This window comes from Malaclemys terrapin, chromosome 5 (assembly GCF_027887155.1).
Source record: "Malaclemys terrapin pileata isolate rMalTer1 chromosome 5, rMalTer1.hap1, whole genome shotgun sequence".
NCBI lineage: Eukaryota > Metazoa > Chordata > Testudines > Emydidae > Malaclemys > Malaclemys terrapin.
Window position 1 is genome coordinate 121,450,455 of NC_071509.1, and position 23,848 is coordinate 121,474,302.

General features: G+C 40.7%; 1 protein-coding gene across 1 annotated transcript in view; it reads right to left on the reverse strand.

The window, feature by feature from the left end:
- Positions 1–2,585: 2,585 nt before the first annotated feature.
- SNCA (synuclein alpha) overlaps positions 2,586–23,848 on the reverse strand; it is a 100,652-nt gene continuing 79,389 nt past the window's right edge. Inside the window, exons 5-6 of the mRNA XM_054028852.1 lie at positions 6,854–6,943; positions 2,586–3,206 (exon numbers count right to left, since the gene is read on the reverse strand). Of these exons, the coding sequence (XP_053884827.1) occupies positions 3,174–3,206; positions 6,854–6,943 (123 nt within the window). The 3' untranslated portion in view covers positions 2,586–3,173. The remainder of the gene's footprint in view (positions 3,207–6,853; positions 6,944–23,848) is intronic.

Genomic DNA, 23,848 nt, shown 5'->3' on the forward strand with positions numbered 1-23,848 from the left:
CTATACACTATTCACCAGCAGATATCGCTTAAGCAAACAGTATCACAATTGCACTACTGCTTTTTAAATATATATATATGGGGCAGACTGTTTTTAAGATCATGTTACTGTAATATTTGTTTAGATCTCGCTTTACCAGGGTCTAATTCAGTTCTGACATTTGCAGTCCACACATTTGTTTTCATTGCACTGCTGGAAATAAGACAAATTGGCATTTAGCACACCTGAAAAAGACGGTAAGGCAGCCCTAGAGGAAGCTAATTAAAATACAGCACAGTACTATATGACTGGATCACACTGTGTTGCCATAGCAACAGAGAGAACTTATGGGCCTTTCAGGCCATCTGAGGGCATGTTTTCAAGAGGTACATGAACCAAAGAGATCACCTATAGTATATTAAAAATGTTATTATACTATGAATGATTTGCTGATGTTATGTTAGAAAGAAAAGAATTAACTCTTAGAGGCACAGAGGTCTGGCCCGTCTCAGGGGTGAATTTATATAGCTCATATTTTTCACGAGCCTGTCCCATGGCTTGTTTGAGGAGTTGGGCTCACTCCCAGCAGCTGGGCATATCTTCCCTAAATAATTCACTTTGATTTCCTGACTCAGAAAAATTAAGGCTACCCCCATCTGAGGTGCAGGGAAGAGAAGACACTCAGAAATGTATGAGATTTTCAAAGCTTCCTATGGAATTAGGCATCTGATCCCCCATAGGTAGCGTTGCCAATCTCAGCCCTAGTGCAACAGTTCTCAAATTGTTACCCATTGCTGGTCCATGGAGTGTTTGTTGTCGGCTTGGCTCCATGGTGCTGGATCTTCTCATTTGCTTCTGTCTGCCAAACCACATCATAATTATAAAACTTAAATTGAACATTCTTCTGATATCAATTTTCCATTGATGCAATTGCTATAGTTGCCCTAGTGATGTTATGCAATGGCTAATGGGAAGGAAAAAGGACTTTCAATGGGAACGTAGGTGTCTAGTCTAAGATACTCTACTGTGATGCGGTTCATACTATGAAGATGTCTGGGAATCCCTGATCCAGTGGATAAATAAGAGATTTTATTAAACACTTTGATATGATTTAGGTCCTGAGCCAAAGCCCAGTGAAGACAATGGAGTAAATCCCATCCCTCAAATTGACATTAGTGAGCTGTAGACCAGGAGCTATATTATTACTTTTTCTGATTTTTAAATTCTGAGGTTTCAGTAAAGAACATTATTGTGGATGAAAAGTCATGAGCTGAAATGATTGAGAAAAATTTTAAATGCCATTTCAAAAAAAGTCCTCTATTCGAATTCTTTCTCATTTCAATCATTTATTCAGAAATGCAACACTGCTAAAAGAGATTTAGGAGTGATAGCAGACAGGAAATTAAATGTGAGGTTGCAATGCAAAGTGAAAGCAAAATGCCAATGTGATTCATTTTTTTGACTGCAGACACATCACATCAAGTACACAATTCTAATAAGACCATGCCAGGAATTTACCTTCAATTTTGGGAATGCCAATACCAGAAAAATGATCAGTGTTGCCTGGCAGATAAGACACTGAGTCAGGACTCAAGAGACTTGGGTTCTATTTTAACTCTGCTACTGACCTACTCTGTGACCTTGGGCAAGTCACATCACCTCTCTGTGATTCTGTCTCCTCATCTGCAAAATGGGGATAATGATATTTACCTGCATTAAGATCTACAGGTGCAAAGCATTATATACCAGCAAGGTTTTATTGGAAAGAGAGGGTATGAGGAAAGGTAAAAATCCTACTTGTGACAATATGCAACACAAAAATTTAGATTAAAAAGTACTGTCACGCAGGTTAGAGGTAAAACTTGAATCCAAGAGAAAAGAGTATCCTGAATAAGAAGGGAAAGAGAAGTAAAATGTCTCTTTATATTTATATATCCCACTACAGAGAAGTGTACCCAGTCAGCACAGTGAATATAGACAGGTTTCAGAGTAGCAGCCGTGTTAGTCTGTATCCGCAAAAAGAAGAACAGGAGTACTTGTTCTTCTAAGTACTTGTGGTACTCTAAGGTACCACAAGTACTCCTGTTCTTCTTTTAGTGAATATAGAGATACTTAGCTTTAATAAAGAACTAACATTCAGTGCTGTAAACCAGTAACCATACAATTGGGTCTATTTTTGGGAAAACAAATTATAGTCAAATTTTACCTGACACAAATATGGTGCAACCAATCCATCACTCAGCTGGTTTCTCCATATCTTGGTATTTTAACCACCTCTAGACAATGATTCTTCATAGGTTCTTACAATTTCCTGATAAACTGCTGCATTAAATTGTTGAAGGCCACTTTTGTTTCTTGATTCTTTATGACTGCAAATTTATTGTCACTATCAAAACTTTTGTAAACTTTTATTTAATACACCACACCCACAAACATAGAGGGCCATATCTTCAGCTGGCGTATAATCCATCCTCCCATCTTTTATAGTGCTCCTAGTATAATTTTTTTTGCTGTAACTCCTTCACAATGAGATACTTATCCTGAATTATTTAACATATACTCTTAGAAAGGAAAGAATGTGCTGTAAATCACCACTAATATGAAAGTTCATTTTTTAGTGAATTACATTTTATTTGCTTCAGTTTAACACCATTATTTACAGACATATATTAATAAAACACATCACAAAACAATAAAAATGTTAAGTTAATATTTATAGGTGCATAGTTCATGCTCAATTACTTTATATATGTATATATAAACAATTCTCACAATAAGTTAACCCCGAGACAGAGTAATAATAAGAAACAAAAAAAAATCCTTGAATCAGAAACAATACCAAGTTACTGACAATCTAGCAATAAAACATGTACAGCTTTAGAAATAAGCAATAGACACTTAGGTGGTTTTAAATTTTTTTTTTTTTACTTTTAAAACTTGAAGCCACAATATCCACAGCACGACAATGGCCCTGCCGCCCAATTGTTCATTTCAGTGGGAGGGAATCACTGGAATGAAAGCTGGGTGCAGACCCAGACACTCCAATCATTGCTGATGGAAGACTTCAAAATACATTGTAAAAACTGTAAAAATAAAAGAAAAGTTTACAACTGGGCACATTGGAACTCAGCACTTGTACAGGACAGGACGTCTTTGTTAGTAGATTTCAGAAGATAGAAAGAGGGAAGAGATTTTCATGCTTCAGGTTCATAATCTTGATACTCTTCCTATTGAGGAGAGCAAAAATCAAAATTGGTTAACACTTAGAAAAAAGTCTCATTTTAGGCCCAATTCTATTCCCACTGGAGTCAATGGAAAAAAGGCGACTGATTTTATTTAGAACACAATCTGGCTATTTATCTTTATTTGGTTGGCATTACTTTAGCTTGTTTTCCAAATACCTGGTACTTAATTTACAAGAAAAAGGTGTTTACAGATTAGACTTCCCCTGAGGTTAACATGCCATTCGCCTTCCATATCAATGGCTAAGATTACTTACAGTTTTTGATATCTAGAGAATTCCCAAGAGAACTAATGAGCAAAGAGAAAATCACATTTCTGTATATAACATGCGCTTAAGCCACCTTTATGTATTGCTGTAATGTATTGAAGGAAAAGCTTCACTGATGATATGTTGCCACTGAAATGAGCAGCAATCTTAATCCTTAATCTAGGAAAGGATTTAGGCATGCACTTTACTTTAAATTCATTAATAGTCTCACTGAAATCAATGGGATAATTTGTATGCTTAAAAATTAAGTACATGAGTTTGTATTGGAAGGATCAGTACCTAGGACAGAAAACTGCTTTAGAAGAAATAATGAGGAGTTCTTGTGGCACCTTAGAGACTAGCAAATTTATTTGGGCATAAGCTTTCGTGGGCTACAGCCCATTTCATCGGCTGCATGAAGTGAAAAATACAGGAGCAGGTATAAATACACTTGGTACAGCAACCCCCATCCTTTCATGTAAGGTCAGTCTAACAAGATAAATCAGTTAACAGCAGGATACCAAGGGAAGAAAAATAACTTTTGAAGTGGTAAGAGAGTGGCCCATTACAGACAGTTGACAAGAAGGTGTGAGTAACAATAGGGAGAAATTCGTATTGGGGAAATTAAGTTTAGGTTTTGTAATGACCCAACCACTCCCAGTCTTTATTCAGGCCTAATCTGATGGTATCCAGTTTGCAAATTAATTCCCGTTCTGCAGCTTCACGTTGGAGTCTGCTTTTGAAGCTTTTTGTTGAATTGCCACTTTTAGGTCTGTTATTGAGTGACCAGAGAGATTGAAGTGTTCTCCTACTGCTGCTTTAGAAGAGTTTACTGTGAAAATCTACATGACTGAAATGTCATGGCAGATAAGCAGGCTGTACGCTTCAAGTATTTTCACACTCAATAGTGAATTAACTATTTTCAGCCAGATCTTTCATATTCATTGGGACCTGATCCAATTTGTACTGAGCTAAATGGGAAACTTTCCACTGACTTCAGTGGGAATTGGATCAGGGTCTTAGTGGCAATTACTACATTTGTGAACTTAAATTATTATTCTTTTTCCAAGATATATCTAATTATAAAGTAATTGGGCATGACCTTTCGAGAGCCTGGGTACCTGAAATTCCTGTTGCACTGTGCAATCCAGTGGGAGTTGCAGGTACTCTCACTGACTCAGTAAATCACCTAAGCATATGCTTATTTATAAACACATGAGTAGCCCCATTGATTCCAATTACTCAGGTGCTTAAAATTAATTATATGTCTAAGTACTTTGCTGGATCAGGCCCTAGATGCTCCCAACCTTTCATGATCAAGCCCATGCATGGCAATTCTGTGAAACAGCCAGTCTGATTACTCACGGTGGTACCCCATGCATTGTAGTAATACTATATATCAGGGGTCGGCAACCTACGGCACGCGTGCCAAACACGGCACGCAAGTCGATTCTGAGTGGCACACTGCTGCCCACTGAGAGGAGGAAGAGGAGGAGGGGCCGGAATGCACCACGTTGTGCAAAGAAAGGGGAGAAGGGGAAGCTTGGCTGCCGCAGGATCAAGCTTCTGCCTCCTGCCCCCACAGGAGAAAGCGGTGGGCGGGGGGACTGAGTGGAGCGGGGGGCCAGGACCCTTTCTTCTCACAACGTGGTGCATTCCAGCCCCTCCTCCTCCCAGAGGAGCAGAGCCGAGCGCAGCGTGGTGGCTGCTCTGTAGAGCAGGCTGAGAGAGGTAGGGATGGGCCTGGGGAAAGGGGGTGGAACAGGTCATATCCCTGCCAGCCCCCTGCCATGAGCTGCTCAGGGCAGGGGGCTGGGAGCACCCCCCACGAGCCGAGCACCCCAGGATTCTGCCCTGCACCTCCCCACCCCAACACACACCCATCCCTCTGCCCTGCACCCCCACAGCCCCAGCCCTCTGACCTGCACCCCCCACACTCTCCCCAGCCCTCTGCCCTGACCTTGAGTTGCCCCCAACACCCAGCCTTCTGCCCTGCATCTCCACACACACACCAGCCCTCTGCCCTGAACCCACCCCCACAGCCAGCCTTGTGCCCTGCACCTCCACACACCCCAGCCCTCTGCCCTGATCTCGAGTCCCCCCCACACCCAGCCCTCTGCCCTGAACCCCCCCACACCCAGCCCTTTGCCCTGCACCTCCACACACATCCCAGCCCTTTGCCCTGACCTCAAGTCCCCCCCACACCCAGCCCTCAGCCCTGAACCCCCCAACCTCCACCCAGCGGGCTGAGCGGGCTGGCAGCGTAAGATCAGCATTTTAATTTAATTTTAAATGAAGCGTCTTAAACATTTTGAACACCTTGTTTACTTTACATATAACAATAGTTTAGTTATATAATATACACTTAGAGAGAGACCCCTTCTAAAAAAACGTTAAAATGTATTACCGGCACGCGAAACCTTAAATTAAAGTGAATAAATGAAGACTCGGCACACCACTTCTGAAAGGTTGCCAACCCCTGTTATATATAGTTGGACCAAAGTAATTCAGCATTAGTGGAAGGAAACTATGAGACAAAAGATTTTACTTTCTTGATTGCATGAGCCAAAGGAAGTAATAGTGATTTGCTGTGTATTATAAAATGTTATCCATAAAATTAGGAAACTATTGAAAGAAGATACTGTCATCATACTTTTTTTTTTTCTTGAACTCATACATTGACAAAAGGTATAATTTCCTCCCATCTCTTACCAAATACAAGAAAGAGGAAATTTATTGTGGAGTATTCTGGAATGTGTCTGTGTGTGTGCGCACATGCATGTGTAAGTACAATTGTTCTCTCAAATATCATTACTGCACAGAAAATATTTAATAATGTAATACTGTGTTTTGAGAGAAGCTGGGTGAGGGAAATCAGAAATGCAAGAGGTGGTGCTGCATAGGCACTGGGTTAGGGAGGTACTATTGTGGGGGAAAGGAGGAGTTCTGGCTGCATTAAAAGGGTTTGGTTAGACTGGGTGGCCTTCCCTCTTTCTTTCAGGTACCACGCCGCGACAGTACTAAAAGCCACCCTTTGCCTTCCAATGAATGAGCAATTCCTGTTAATTACATTAGGAGCTGTTAGCATGCTTCCAAGGACAACATTTGGCTCTAAAGAATTATTATTTTCCAGGAATTACAGTTTCCTGCTGAAGGCAGCTAGCTACACAAAACAATGGGTTAGCACTTATCCTAATGATGGGCTCTATCACACAGAAATAGTACGGATTCACTTATTAATTGCATAACAGAGTACTTATGCACAGAGTCCTACGGCCAAGTGTGAATCTGATGCAGATCTCCTCTGTTGGGTTTGATTGTGCCATTTTGCTCAGATGTCCATTAGCCACATACATTCAGAGAGCACAGCAAAGGAAGATTTACCTCAGGAGGCATTTCATACGCCTCATTATCTGGGTCCACTGGCATATCTGTATTATCCATCATTCGTTCCTGCAAGATTCCTTCTTCATTCTAATGTTTAAAACAGGAGAGAAAAGCAACAGCTGTCACGGGTTTCTTTATGATTCACCTGGAAAAATATGACAGGTTTCAGAGTAGCAGCCGTGTTAGTCTGTATCCGCAAAAAGAAGAACAGGAGTACTTGTGGCACCTTAGAGACTAACAAATAATGCTCTAATAAATTTGTTAGTCTCTAAGGTGCCACAAGTACTCCTGTTCTTCTTCTTGAAAAATATGTCTATTTCAGTGTTGTTTTTCCCATTAAGGACAGAGTAGTTGGTTTGTGAAGGCAAAGGGCCATATCATCCCCTCTGCGGCTTGACAACAGGAGTACGAAAGCTGTGGCAATCCCAGAACAGTGGATCCCAGACAGTCAGAGACTAGGGAAGAAGAGCCAGTGCAGCATCACCCTTCCATGTTAGCACGCAGCTGTCCCTTTATGAATACTGTTCAGCTTGTGGGGGTATTTTGGCTAGGGGACATGGACAGTTGGTGGTGAAGCTCTAGGTGGCATCATCTCCAGGCAGCCCCATGGAGTGACCTCAGAAAATCTGCATGGGAATTAATGTCCTTGTCGTAATTCATGTCTACAAATTCTGTGCCCTCTACCCAGGAGTGGTAGTAAATACGGAGCAGTCCAGGACCCAATGGCAGCACATCTTATTAAAGCGCCATGATGCCAAGTCAAAGGTGGCACTGACTCTCCAAACATATGACCATGGCAGGCATAGGCACCTGACTCTGTGGGTGCTTCGGGGCTCAACTACTCATCGAAAAAAATATAGGGGGTGCTCGGCACCTGCAGGTCCGGATTAATCTTTTGTGGGCCCTGGTGCCTGGACCATGCCCCCGCTCCCCAGTCCACCCGCGCTCTGCCCCAAGGCCCCGCCCCCACTCAACCTCTTCTCCACAAGGCCCCGCCCATGCCCTAGCCCTACTTGGCATCTTCCCCCCAAAGCCTTGCCTGCCGCTAGCGTCGAGGGGAGTGGGTGGAGAGGAGTACCCACCAGCACAGAGAAAAAAGTCAGCACCTGTGATAGCAGGTACCACAAGAAAACTGATGAATTCCCCTGTATTGCTGGAGGGTTACAACTTCACCCCCACCTTCCCCAATACTCCTCCACATGGATGTGTCCAGAAACCGCTCACCTCATGGGAATGATATCAGTGTCAACTTCTGGAGTTTCCCTAGGAAACTTTCCAGTACCATGGGGACTTGTCTAGCTCAAAATCAGCAAATAAATTAAGCTGTTTTGAGGATTACACTGGAAGGGTCCAATCCTGGAAACATTTATGCCTATGAGTAACTTTAGTCAATTGAGTAGTCCCATTGACTTCCATGTAACTATTTGTGGGAGTAAAACTATTCATGTGCTTAAACATTTGCAGGATTGGGCCACTCGAATGGGGGAGGTTTTAGGATAAAAATAAGGCAAATGATTATTCCAAAAAGATTATATTATAGACTGATGAACCAGTCCTATTTACATGAGCATCACTTAATAACAGTTCTAACATGTTCACAGTATGTGCAAACAAACAAACAAACAATCTGGTCAGAGGGAAGACATATATCAAAATACACAGCATTGTGGGTTTTTTTTCAATTTTAGAACATGGCACAAAGTTAAGGATACTATGGGCCAGATACTAATACTCTTATGCATATTAAATAGAATCTGCCTCCATGAGTAGTTCCATTAGAATTAGTAGCACATAAGAACAGCCATAGTGGGTCAGACCAAAGGTCTATCTAGCCCAGTATCCTGTCTTCTGACTGTGGCCAAAGCCAAGTGGTTCAGAGGGAATGAACAGAACAGGTAATCATCAAGTGATCCATCCCCTATGGCCCATTCCCAGTTTCTGGCAAACAGAGACTAGGGACACCATCCCTGCCCATCCTGGCTAATACCCATTGATGAACGTATCCACCATGAATGTATCAAGTTAGTTTTTGAACCCAGTTAGTCTTGGCCTCCACAACATCCTCCGGAAAAGAGTTCCACAGATTGACTGTGTGTTGTCTGAAGAAATACTTCCTTTTGTTTGTTTTAAATCTACTGCCTGTTAATTTCATTTGGTGACCCCTAGTTTTTGTGTTATGAGAAGGGGTAAATAACACTTCCTTATTTATTTTCTCCAAGCTGAAAAGTCCCAGTCTTATTAATCTCTCCTCTTATAGGCTAACAGTGAGCTGCAACTCAATCTCAAAGGCATTGGATTCAAACCCTATAATTGAAAATATTATTATTTAGTATCTACAATAAATTAAAAGAGAGAGTGAATATTCTCAGGAATGAATATTCTGTATGGGCCAAATCCCATAGTTCTTGTTCAGGCAAAACTCTTATCTGTCTTCATTTGGAGTTTTGCCTGAGCAAGTTGGTCCTAAATTGAAAGATGCACAACTCTTGATACGAAGAACCAGATGTTAGCTAGTATAAAAATGACATAGTTCTGGTTAAATCAACACTGCTATGATGATTTACGCTTGTTGATAAACCTGAAATAGATATAAAATCAGTTTACATAGACATAGACTTTACATAGACTTTAAAGGAAATTGACTTAAAATATTTTCACTCAATTTCTAGACTTGCAGTATGGAGTTTAATGTAAAAATAAACCCTATGAACCAGTCTAAAAGGACAATTACTGATAGCCTATGATTTATATGACAGCCATGCTAAAGCGAATATATGCTGCAGATAAAATGTGGAAAACCAATTATATTTAAAACTAAAAAACACATCTTCCCAGGCTCATACAGATTAGAGACTAACAGGTCCTGAAATGCTGCCTTTGGAATGGAACTAATGTATAAAATGGGTAGCATTATACCCTGGTACCCTATCATCATGATTCATTTCTCAGTGTCTTTTGATGGTACCATGAGGGTGGCATGAATACTCTGAGATCTGGATTCTGAGAATTCCCCTCCCCATCCCACCCATATCCACATTTGTCACAGCTGCTTGGAACGGAGGCATAAAGGGAACTGAAACTAGGCATAGGACTTGAAACTTCATTGTCATCAAAGATGAGTCTAACTGGGGCATGGTAACCCAAACACCAGTAGTGAACCCAATGGGGCGTGTTACCTGGGAATTCTTTAAAGTATAACATGAAAAATGCAACATTCTGGTGCACTTAAGAATGCAACACAGTAGTTTCAAATAATCTATTATTCAATTCATAATTAATTTTCTTCCTAGAATTATTTGAAATAAAGGAACACAGTGTCAAAGTGTTGTGGTGCTGCATGGGGTTTAGCAGCACATGCTTCTGTGATTTAAGGGAGTCACATATCTAAAACTCTATGCAACACTTCAAAATGACACATTTTACAATAGAATTCATAACACATTTCACTGTCATACAAACTTTAGCAGCAAGTATTCTTAAAACAAAACTCTGTGGGTCTTCTTTGTTCTCTTAACTTTAATTTCTCTTCCTCTTTACGCCGTATTCTGAAATCACCAGCTACAAGCTCAATGGAACAGATCTCCTGCACTCAGCATGGAGCCTTGTGTTGCAAGAACAGCATGAGAAAGGCCCCCACTTTCATACCCTCTGTGTGTAAGTTGTTATTTTCATTATCATTAATCATGTTTACTACCATAGTGCCTAAAGACCAACCAGGAATGGGGCAATGTACAAACAGATTAGCAGACAGTCCGTTTCAAAGGCCTTACATTCTAAGGTTTTGTCTAAGCTCTCCTGATGACAAAAATCTTCCACTGCGCATGAGTGGCAGCAGCTTTGTTGGCAGGAGAGCGCTTTTCGTTGGTAAAACTTTTGTCATTCGGGGTGTGCATGTGCATTTTTTTTAACACCCCTGAACGACAAAAGTTTTGCTGATGAAGTTCCTGTGTAGACAAAGTCTAAATAGACAAGACAGACACAGGATGGAGAAAAAGATAAAACACAGAGTGTGAACTCTGTCATGGCACCAAATGCATGTCAGTTCCCTGATAGCTAAACCCCTCACCAAATATATATCTATCTAAGAGGGGATAAGTTAAATGGAAAGAAAAGTGAAGGGAGAAGGAACACTGAAGGGAAAGGGGGTGGGCAGGACAGGGGAAAAGCGGGTAAGATATTAAGTGAAGCTGAGGTGAAGAGACTGTGAGGGTGGCAGAGTGGGAGGGTTGGAATAGTCAATCAACACAGGGCAGAGAAAGACCGCTCAAAATGTTGACAGTTCTCTGAATGTCCGAAGTTCCCTGCTTTGGTTGCTTCTGATCCTACCAGCTGGAGTCTCTGGCTTGTTTCTCCCCCCAAGGCCAAATGGCATAGGTGACAGAAAGCACTACCCTCATCCCAGCTTCCCCAGACTGTGTGTGTGTGGGAGGGTCTCTCTGCATAGTTCATTGTTCTCTCCTTCCAGTTACTAAGAAGCCATCTCCGTCAAATATGCCAAGAAGAAAAATTATGCCAGAGACAAATTGCCCATCCTGGATATAAAATATCCTATCTGAAGGTGTGTGCCCCCTTCAAGACTGTTGTGATCAGCCCCACTGCTCCTACGAGCTGTTTCCAGCACAACAGATTTAGGTCAATCCTGGGCACTTCTCAATATTCCACACAGGTCTCTAGCGGTGCCTGCCTTAACTGAAGAGAAACTTTCGAGTGCTTCGTCTGTGTTGCTCTCCGCAACTGCACCGTATAGGGACTCCAACTGATGTGTGCAACCATGCGTATTAGAGCCACTGCACCACAATCCTAGAAGCTGTTACCGGACATTTACGAACCATATTATTGGGATCTTTATTTAGCCTGGCATTTTCAAAAGTGACTAACGATTTTGGGTTCCCAACTGGACACCTGATTTTCAAAGCATTGCTCTGAAAAATTGGGCCCCTTTCAGGTGTCAGACAGGGCACCCAAAGATTGAGGCCCCCCAAAATCACTCATCGCTTTGAAAATGTAGACTCTAACTTGTAAATCTTTTTAAAAGATCTTTTAATTATTGTTGCTTTTCTGAGCAGGGCAATGCCCCAACCCACAGCTACCCTGAAGGCAGAGCTGCCACTGACTGCTCCACAGCAAGTGGCCTACGTTGAATCTGATTGAAGCAGCTCAAAGTGTGTTCTTGGGAGGAATAATTTAAAAAGTGTTATTTAACGCCTCATCCAGCACTTTAGTATTTAGGGCCTATATTTTCCAACTACTGCACTCTTTCATTCAGAGTCAGAAATTTCATTTCTGCCTTCCCTATCATTAAAGAACAGATTTTGCTAGTAATCCATCTGCCAAGCCAAATTGTGCCTGAAATTGTTCTTGAGGCTGCACAAGAAAGAAGGTGTGCAGGCTAAAGTTATCTGTAACAGGACCACAGAAAGCAACTTAAGTTGCCAACACCATTAATAAAGATGAAGTGAATGGTGTGCCAACAGAGTTTTACGAAGGGCTTCACAGCTCATGAGCAGCTTGTCTGCTAAGTAGCTTTATCACAGACCTGAAATGCCCATCTGGATTATGATGGACAGAATGCCTAAAAAGAGACCAAATTTCCTGCCAGCCCAGTGGGAAATTCTTTCAGAGGAAGGAAAATTCCTTTATAGCTCCAAGCCCAGGAAACCAACAGAGCTGGTGAAACAGAGCACAAAGTGGCATTCGGAATAACATTAATGTCTCATAGACCAGGGGTAGGCAACCTCTGGCACACCTGCCAAAGGCGGCACGCGAGCTGATTTTCAGTGGCACTCACACTGCACGGGTCCTGGCCACCAGTCTGGGGGGCTCTGCATTTTAATTTAATTTTAAATGAAGCTTCTTAAACATTTCAAAAACCTTATTTACTTTACATACAACAATAGTTTAGTAAGTTATATACAATAGACTTATTGAGAAACCTTCTAAAAACGTTAATGTATTACTGGCACGTGAAACCTTAAATCAGAGTGAATAAATGAAGACTCGGCACACCACTTCTGAAAGGTTGCCAACCCCTGTCATAGACTTTAAGGCCAGAAGAGACCATCTAGTCTACACATTGCAGGCCACGGAACCTCGTCCACCCAATTCTCTAATAGACACATAACCTCTGACTGGGTTACTGAAGTCTTCAAATCATGATTTAAAGACTCCAAGTTACTCTAGTTTAAACTTCACGTTCTTTTTCTTTTAAAGAAGCAAAAACATAGCCATGATACCAAACAAATGAAAGAGCTGGCTGCCTGGGAAAGGTTTACACTGGTCTACAATTTTTGAGAAGTCGTCTGCTTCAGAGATAAAATGTGCTATTTATTATGTATTTTGATGTGCTGAATTCAAATATGACAATTAAAACAACTGATTGGCTACTGTTTCTAAGATATTTAAGTTTTTACATTTTATGTCTATGTATATTGTGTAGATAGTAGAGTTTTAATCATAAATTGTAAACCTAGGTCTTTTCAGGTGTTTATGGTTGCTTTACAGGATAATATTTCACCTGTCCTGTTTATGTAACACTTTAAAAATCAGCAAAAGGGTTATATAAATAAAATTTATTATGAAACAAAAGGCAAAAAACTATTATGTACATAGTTTAGTCCTATTCAGTGTCTACTCGGCGCTTCTTGGCTTGCCTCTTGTATTCCCAACTGGAGGCACCATGCAGAAGTAACAATTGCTGGTATGATCTGTTGGCTCTCTCCAAATCATTGGCACTGCAAAAGGCATAGATTTCCTTTTCCTGTTCAACCACTGGCGAAGATTTGTTGCACAAGTGTTGCAGCATATGTGTGGGGCCCACCTCTTGTCCTGATCTCCATTTTTGCAGCCAAAATAAAGGCGATAAGCTTTCTTAACCATAGTGGTTATACTGCGCTTTTGTGATGCAAAAGTCACTTCACCACAAACATAGCAGAAGTTATCTGCACTGTTCACACAAGTACGAGGCATCTCTGCTCACTTTGGCTAAACAGAAATGTGTCCCTTTGCAAAATCAAACACTGACAAATAAGAGAGCACGACACTGTATGATTTCTAGAGCTGATATAGGGCAATTTGTTCAGAAGCGTGATGTAAGCTTCGTTATGATTGCATCATCCATGACTTCTAGGAATAACATGATGCAATTCATATCATGTATGATGCAATACCAGCTTCAGATTGCATCATTCATTGTTTTGCCTAAAAAGCAAGTACTGTCCAAACCCAGTTATAGATTTATTCATAGATCCAGTCAAAGATGTATTTTAGTCATTTCTGGTTTAAATTGAGATCCCTTCCCTTTATAACTCACTTATCGTCCGCCATTCCCAAGTCAAGGGTCGTATATACTGACCCAATAGCACATCTTAAAAACTAGAGCCAATCAACAATTTTAAGCATCATTTTCGTTCTGTGACCCAGAATTAGTAAAGTTTGACTACATTTATTTCAGAAGCATTTTGGCTGTAGAGCAGTGTTATCAGTGTTGTCCATTTGTAACCGCCATCTCAAAATGCCACATGTATCCATTTTGAGGTCAAGTTGAACAGAACTGGCATTTAGTTAAACTGCTAATGGTGCTCCCCAAGGTCACATTTCTAATTGGTTACATTGAAACACTGCTCTACAGGTTCCCACACTTATTTTTTAATGACAGCCTCGCTGCCCAAGCCATCTCTTCCCTCTGCAATTAAGACTCGAGAAGAGGAAACAATGTCTTTGAAAACATTACAATAATGGAGGTGTTTCCAGTATCATTATTTATTTAGTGTAATAATATAAATAAATGCACCAGCTTTACTTGGAGCGTAAAATCATTTCCCTACCTACCTGCATGAAAAAGCTAATAATTTAACATCCCCATTCATTTATCAAAAGGAATTGCTTCTGATATTTCAGTTCTGTTATTAGAAACTTCCTCACGGAACATTTTCCAATAAAAATCAACTTCTATTTTGAAAACACACAGAAAGTTGAATCCTTAGGGAAATCTTTGCATCACAAGCCTTAAAAAGCTCACATATGTGGGTTCTTGAAGACAATCTATTTTTAATACAAAAGCTTGCTCTTTTGCACAGAAACGTTTTTTTAAAATGAGGGTATTTTACAGAAAAGTAAAGCTGTGATAAGCATGCTGTTAAAGGCAGAGCATGAGGACTCAGTCTTGCCCCATAGCATCAGCTCTAAGTAACCAGAAATGCTAAACTTGATTTTTCTACAAGGCTACAATGTTAACAACATTGGGTGAAATGGGCATTGCCTCCTTCAAGTATCTGTGATCTAAAACATAAGGTGGAGGCACAGAGTCCTAACCTAGGCATGAGGCAGAATGTAAAGTACCCACACAGACATTCCATGGCTACTGCTAACGTTTCCAGATTGTAGTAGTGGCCAGGATGTGATATTGCCACCCCTTTCCTCCTGCCTTGGTGGAATCTGTGGCTAGTGGATCTGCTCAGTTCAAAGACTCACAGACCATGCTCCAAACAGCCTGCCTACATGCCCCGTTATATATCTTTGTGTATGGGGCTGCTACTGTGCATGGCTCTGCAGTGCAAAGGAAGCTGCATAATATTCCTTTTTGGGGTTCTCCGCTTCCTGGCCCTCTCACACAGCAGAACGGTGGTCGTTCCATTTAATGTTACCGCTTCCATAATCATGCAGGTGAGTGGGCAAGGAGTCATAATTTCACCCTTTAACAATGTAATACGGTGTATTTACATATAATGGATTCCAACTACATTCTACATCCATTAATAGTTACAAGTGTATTTGACTACAGCCGAGAAAATCCAGGTAAAGGTTTCCCAAAAATCCTCAATGGCATTATCACTACAAAGTCCACCTTGTTTTCTGGGGATGGGCAAAATGTCTGGTTCCCCCTACATAACATTGTGGGGGAAAAAACCTGGCAAACATTGTGTGTGGAAGTTCCCAGTGACCAACATTTTCACAAAGTATTGGTCAAACTGGTAAAGTTAATCTAGTGTTTTCTTGGAGAAAAGAAAGGGGTTTTATTTAGGCTTGGCTACCCATGGAAAATAGAAGGAGCAATCTGCTTGTCCTGTCACGTTTATTATAGCACCATGTGGGTAGCTGGTCAGCTTAATAAACACATTCAGACGTCTCAGTAGAAGACAACTGCACTGAATGCAAGTTATTTCAGTCAGAAATAGGTTACCTCATCTCTACTCACTGACAAAAGCAGCTTATAAAAGAAATAAGTTAAATTTGTAATATCAGTAAGTACAGCAGCTCCCTCAAAGTTACAATTTACTAACTCTTCCAATCCTGACACATTTTCCTGCCCATTAAGAATGATGAAAAAGTGCTGTGATCACATATATTCAGATGATTCTTAGGGCTGGCTTCTGTTTACAAGGTAATAATTGTATTCTGATGCTGAAGTGTTTATTAGCCAGGATGTATTTATTACTGAGGGAGCAAAGGGCAAACAAAGTCATTTTTATACTGACATATTTAATGCTTATGAGCCATTCATGAAAAATATCTAAGACATTTATGCTGACATTTTTTTGGAAGATTATTTTATTGTAAAAGTCCCTGGAGTCCCCTGTCAGAGCAGGGGTCCCATTGTACTAGGCACTGTCTGTATACATAAGAAAAAAAGACTGTCCCTGCCCCTAAAGGGCTTACAATCTAAATATAAAACGAGGGACAACAGGTAAATCACAACAAACAGATGTTATTGTTACTTACATATATTGTTTCTATTTGTTCTTTGGGTTCAGATTGAATAGAGTATCTGATTAGTATCTCCTATTTCCTCTACCCTACACTGGACGGGTGTAACTTTGATAATTGAATAGTCTTTTCCAGGCTAGATTCTGATCTCAGTTATAATAGCAGAAAGTCATGCATAATTCTGCTGAGCACAATGAACTGATTCTGGATTTATGCCCATGTGGTCTCTGTATAAGAGTCTTTTTACACCTCTTCTGTTGCTCCACCATCCAGTTTGGAATAGGCCAAATGGCAAGTATTTTGAAAATATAAATGAGTCTTTCGACCGAGGATAACCCACTGCCCATGCCCTACTTCAAATTAAACAAGGCAAACACTGTGATACATCAGGCAGTAATAGTATTGAAAGTATCAAGCACTCTGCAGTAGTTAAGGATAGAAAAATGGTTTTCATTATAAACCCATTTTAGCTTTCAGAGATAAAGTAAAAGTATTCTCAAGAAGTTTACAGTATTATAGGTTTGTTTGCAAGTGCTGCTCCCTCATTCCTTGGTTATGAACAAGTATCTAGGTTTAAATGTCAGAATAAGTGATTAGATTCCCTCACCTCTGCTCTTTTGAGCACACATGGCCCCCGGTACATAATGAGCCATCACATGGAAAATTCCAGTATTTCCAGATTCATTTTTGTCCCAAATCAGGATTAAGAGTTATAATAGCCAAATTTTTCACAGAATGGAAAGTTCCTAAAAATTTCAATTCAAATAATTTTGTTCCAACATTCCTTAAATCAAAATGTTTAATTTCATTTTGGTTCAGCGTTAATCTGAGTTCCCCCAAGATGCAGTGGTGTCTCATGGAAGTTGTAGTCTGGGTGCCCTCATGCCGCCATTCTGCTTTACAGATTGTGCTCCCCAGGCGGACTATATCTCCCATTATGTACTATGTTAATGAGACTCCTATGATGCACTGTGTCAATTCAGCCAGAGGGGAGACTATAGTGCATCATGGGATATGTACTCGAATCGGGGATTCTGTTCCACAGAAAAGGGGGCACAAGGCAGCCAAACTACAACTATCATGGGGCCCCTCAGCAACTCAAGCAGACAGAGATTAATATTGAATTGACCCAGAATGAAACAAAACATTTCAACAACTAAAGTGTTTCAATTTGGGTCAACCCAACCCAAAATGGAAAATTTCAATAAAACTAAATTTTCTCAGGGAACATTTTGATTTTGCAGAAGCTGCATTTTCCATTAAAAAAAAATCAATGGAAAATTCCCAACTATAATACAAGATTTATCACACAGACAGGGAAATATTTGTGGGAGCTCTTTGTTAAAATACAGGCAGCACATCAATAGTAACTTACTCCTGCTAGACTCCCCTTTATTCTAATAGTGACAGTAAAAGTATAAAAAGTTCTTCCTGCCCCTCCATTTGTAGGTACCTGATGCGATCAGCAGAGTCAAAGAGATCAACACAGACTTTCAATATCAAACTGTCAGAGCAAAAGGAGAGCCAAGACCCAGAGGTATCCAAGCTGGGATAACAGCATAATCAACATGGTGAGAAGATCAATTTAGCCACTGACAGGTCTTCCAAGGGAATTGTTACAGCTTGACCTTCACCAGCAAGAGCCTTCTGTTTATAAAGCCCATTTAAGATTAGCATTTAGATCTCCTTCTATAGAGTCTAAGAGGAACAAATGATGGCTCATAATTAGATTAGCTAGAACAATCCTTCTCCCGTCTGTTATTAACCACAACAGTATCCCCAAATGGGACCATTAGGGCCAGATTCTACATATTGCATACAAAACGGCCTTTCAAGTCATGATACTGCAGGGAGAACTCCACGAAGAATGGGTGCTGCCTCAGGACATTCCACCCCTCCTTCCGCAGCTCCCAGAAGCATAAAGGGATGTACACATACCGTGTCCTTAGGATAGTGCCGTATGTGTGCTCTCTTCTGTTTCTCTCTACGTGGAGGAAAGGAAGGGGCCATAGCCCTGCATGTACCCTACCTGCAGATATCATGTTGACAAGTATGCTATAAGATATGCACCCCCCATATGCACTAGGAGGATGCAATCCTTGTACTCTCCTGGGTGCCAGATTGTGATTGTGCCTAGCCTTGATCAAGTAGCTCAAAGGGCAAGCCTCCTTGCACCCTGCACCATACAGAGTATGGCATCGAATGGCTGGAAAAACTAGGTTCCTACTAGCATAGTGTAGTGTCCTGTTTCTCTCTGCTCTAGCTGAAGTATCTAAATTACTGCCTTTAAGAAAGATAATTCAACTCGTTGGGGTGGGGTGGAGACATTTCTGTATTTCATTTACTGGGACCCCTCGTACAGCCCATAATAACTAAAATAGCCTGGCAGGTTGTCCCGATCTCAATGATAACCATCATTATCTATTATAGAGCTCTTTTGTTTGTTTATTTTTAAAGAGCCATGTGTTCATCCATGGCTGTAACAGGTGGGTCTGCAAAAATGGGTACATAGTCATTGTGCCTGTAAACCCCCCATGGTGCATCATGGGATACGCCTCCCATCAGGGAGCCTTATCCATACAGAAGAAAGGGGGCATGGATAGAAACTGTGACTGTAGCTGCTGCGCCACAATGAAAAATATGTCCCAAAGTGTTTCCAATCCAACTAGATAAAACTGTGGGGGGATGCAAGGAAAGGATGTGTTTGTTAGGCAGTGAGATATGTGCTTAAAAAATATAAATTAGACTAAGTATTCATACCCATTCAATCATTTAAAACACAGGACAGATACATGGTTAAGGCCAGATATTTTCTGATGAAAGGAAAAGTACTAGCCTCGGAGGTGTGCTTATTGCCTCCAACATTTGAGAGACGAAAGAAAAAAATTTTTTTTTCTCTGATTTCATGGCATGAACCTCAATTAAAGCTAATCTACAACAGTTTAACTGAAATTGAGCAAGAGTAACCTTCCCCATTACCATGCAATACAAGAAATTATCATGGGCTTCTATCTAAAGAGTTTATAATATGCAGTTGAAAAGTAGAGTGGAAGAAAGTGTGTAGTTCACACACACAGTACTAGAAAATTGAGGCTAATAACCACACTTCTTTCTCCTACAAGTCACATTTGCAGTTGATGTGATCAGTACTGACAAGCTGTCTAGAGCAATATAGTAGTTTCAGTTTTTAAGCTTTCACTGTTGCTGCTGCAGAGCCCTTTGGTATTTTACATGTTTACTCTGATATTCAGGGCTGGGGGTGGGGGACAAGAGTAACAGGATCAGATTACCCATCATTACAAGTCCAAAAGATTTCCTGCTGCAATTGACATTAGTACATCTAGTTTGAGATAATACATGAAACTCTGCTTGCTTTCAGTTCTTGCAACTTTAAAGATCATCCTCTCCGTTCATGCTAACTGCTGATCCTTCAGATAAGAGCACAAGATCCAAATCTTCAAAATCATGCAAGTAAATTGTGCGTGTTCCTTTCTGAATGCATGTTTGCCACAACTGGTTGCCCAAGAGGAGTAAATGCACAAGCAAAATGATTAGTTAGATGCTCACCTGGTTAAGTTATGTACATATGCAGTTTAGAAGATTGGGTCTGCCTAGGCATAGATCAAAGGAATGTGAGGTTACCTGAAACATGAGGCTAAGAATAAATGTGGTGTGTGCATGGAAGCGCGCACACACACAGAGAAAGCCACTTATGTGCTTAATCACCTGTAAATATAATCTGACTTTTAAACAGCTCATCTTCATTTCAGTTCAGTTGTGTTTTCTTCATGGACTACTATAATGGATGCCACTATAATGTAATAGTTTTTTGTGTTACATTTACCATGATTGCTCACAGACCAAAAAGGTTTACCAAGCAACTCATTTTAGCTCATTTAAGCCCTGTTCCATCAAAGCACTTAAGTGCACACTTAACTTTAAGCAAGGAATCACTCCCATTTAATTCAATGTATTTCCAGAGGCATAATACTCGAGTAACAGAGTGGTGAATCAAGCACTATAACTTTATATAGATGAACTGTTCTCTTTCTGATTGTTTTGTTTGCTTGCTTGCTGCTTTAGGAAATTGCCAAGGATTACTTTATCATCACCAATTGGTAAAAAAAAATAAAAGCAAAACCTTCACTTAATGAGTTAAATATATGCCCTTTGAAATATGAAGCAAACCCTCTTTCCACTGAAATACACAGGCTCAGCATTATCTATGTGTGTTTATACATGTTAAATTACCAACAAAAGGGCTGACCTATTGTCCTTTCTATGAAATAGCAACACTGAAAATTACAGGAATAAATTAAAAATCATATATAAAGAGATGAAATTCAAACAAAGTATATTCTTTAGTTCATAATAAGACCTATGAAGATGCAAGAACTTATGCAAATCATAGACAATCTGGTTTGATATTTTTTAATTAAAATGTGAGAAGAGAATGATTTTTCCTATATTTTAGCTGTGTATTTCTCCATAAATAGGACACCTATGGAATTAACATGATTTTTCTATGTGATATCAATGATTAGCTCTGTGGAAAAGAAGGGGGGGGGGGGAGAGTAACATTCCTGCACTTCGTATTGTCAGGGAGATACCTTAATTGGTCATCTGGAGTAAGTCCTGTGTAGACAGTAATGGTAGTTAACTTGTCCTAAATTAGCCTGTGTCACTACAATGACTCACAGCTCATTTAAAAAGTGGGAGGACTTTAGTCTTTGACATTACATCTCATACTGCTGCTGTCACAACTGCAAATATTAGATACTGTAAACCCATTTATCTTGCTGCTTTAAAATCATAAAAACTTTGATCATTAAACAGTTAGTTTAAATATTGAAAAGAAAGTCCTTTTTCTGATTGCTTAACCATTTTTAATCCCGGACACTAGTTCTGATGAATGAACTGGAGTATTAATATAAATAACATACAGATTTCTCCAACAAAAAATGACATTAGGGTTGAGAAATGACATTATTCATCACCTTTTCTGGAAAAAATAGAACTAAATTTAAATGCGAAAGAGTTAGGAGTTGTCTTGTAGCTTGTGAAGATCTTTGAGGCAGTGACTATGCCTCACAACGAATTTGTGCATCACATAGTACACCGTGAGTGCTAACCTAGTACAAGGAAGCTCTGCCCCTTTATTCCTGCCCAACACCTTGCAGGTAATGGCTAGAGAGCCACTCAACTCTCATTCATCACCACAACATTCACTTTGTAATGAATGGCCTCAATTCTGTGTAGGGAATGCTGAACACCCTGCCTCCCTGCAGCAAAGCATTTGAGGATCTGCTTAACTTTAACTACGTGCTAAGTGCATTGAGTTGAATGTGACTGCGCTTGAGCTGAAAATAAAGCACACGCTTGAGTGGTTTGATGCGTTGGGGCCAGAATGCTCAGCACCTTGCAGGATTGAGCACTATGGGTCTCATCCAAAGTCCAATAAAGGCAGTGGACAGACTCCTATTGACTTCACGGGGCCCCAGATCAGGCCCTATGTGCATTCTGAGAACATTATTTTCTTATAAGAGGATTCACATACAACCTCTCCATCAAAATAGTGAAGGGCGTTTTCAGGTGTTTAGCAGAGACTTGAATCTTCAGCTCACAGAGGTGATACTATTAAGGGGTTGGGGTCCTGATCTCAAAGTGTAGTAAGCATGGGCCATTTTCATAGATTAACAAGAGCTACAGGTACTCAACACCTCTCAGGACCTTAGTCCCTTAATAACTAAGGCCCCAGTCTTGCAAAAACAAACATGGATTTAATAGCGACCATTGTAGGGCTTAGAGTGGAATGAAAAACCTCAGAATATCAGGCTAATTTGGGGAAAGGTCTTTCAATCTTAATCTTTTTTTGAGCCAAATAGTGGACACCACTTGGAGGCTCAGAAAAGGCCATTTTACTCCAAAACTTTACTTTAAAAAATATTCACGTATGCATGAATAAATGCCCATGTAGCCATCTTTGTACGGTATGTCAGTCAGTTATTCCCAATAACATGAAACAAACAAACAACAAAAATCTTCCTGTATCATAGCCTTATTGAAATTTCCTGTGGAAAAGAGTAAATAATGAATGCAGTGTTTTAAAAATGACTTTATTCTTCAGGAACATAGTAAAAGTGTGAACTTAATCTCTCAGCACATTCTAAAACAAGGCACTATATGACTCACCAGTTTGAGAAAGGCACTGGGAAAGTTCTGTTTAGATGTTTGAAGTCACCCATTCGACTTTTCTCCCACACAAAGTGGATTTTGTCTGTCTGTCCATCTATATGGCCGGCTGGCTCCACACCCTCCAACCATCTTACAACAGTGGGGAATAAATGTACTGCAATAGAGGAATTTCCTTCTTTCTCTTATGAATAGGATGAGTCCTGTCAATGTGTAGAGCACCCTTAAAATAATGCTAATTCATTTTTTAAAAAACGTTGCTTGCAACTGTATGTGAGATAAGACGACTCTTAGGTTTAAATTAAAGAACAGGGGTCCCTTCCATCTAGCACGCGGGTACAGAAGGCTTCCATAATTTAATTGCAAGTGCTCTGGCAGAAATAGGGAGGAGGCCAACCAGCATTGACAGCACCATTCTGGCTCCCTGAAGGAATGTGTTGGGCTGGCACAGGAGTGTGGCCATGACTGACCGAGCAGCTTTCGGCACATGCTACAGGTTTAGTAACAGCCTCTCTTAGGCCTGGTCTACACGACGGGTTTAGGTCGACTTTAGCAGCGTTAAACCGAATTAACCCTGGACACGTCCACACAACGAGGCCCTTTCTTTCGAATTAAAGGGCCCTTTAAACCGGTTTCTTTACACCACCTCCGACGAGGGGATTAGCGATAAAACCGGCCTTTGCGGGTCGGAATTGGGGTAGTGTGGACGGAATTCGATGTTATTGGCCTCCGGGAGCTATCCCACAGTGCTTCATTGTGACCGCTCTGGACAGCGCTCTCAACTCAGATGCACTGACCAGGTAGACAGGAAAAGACCCGCGAAGGTTTGAATTTCATTTCCTGTTTGCCCAGCGTGGAGAGCACAGGTGACCACGCAGAGCTCATCAGCACAGGTAACCGTCATGGAGTCCTCCCAGGATCGCAAAAGAGCTCCAGCATGGACCGAACAGGAGGTACGAGATCTGCTCGCCATATGGGGAGATGAAGCAGTGATAGCTGAACTCCGTAGCAGTAAAAGAAATGGAAAAGTATTAGAAAAGATCTCCAAGGCCATGAAGGACCGAGGCCATAACAGGGACACACAGCAGTGCCGCGTGA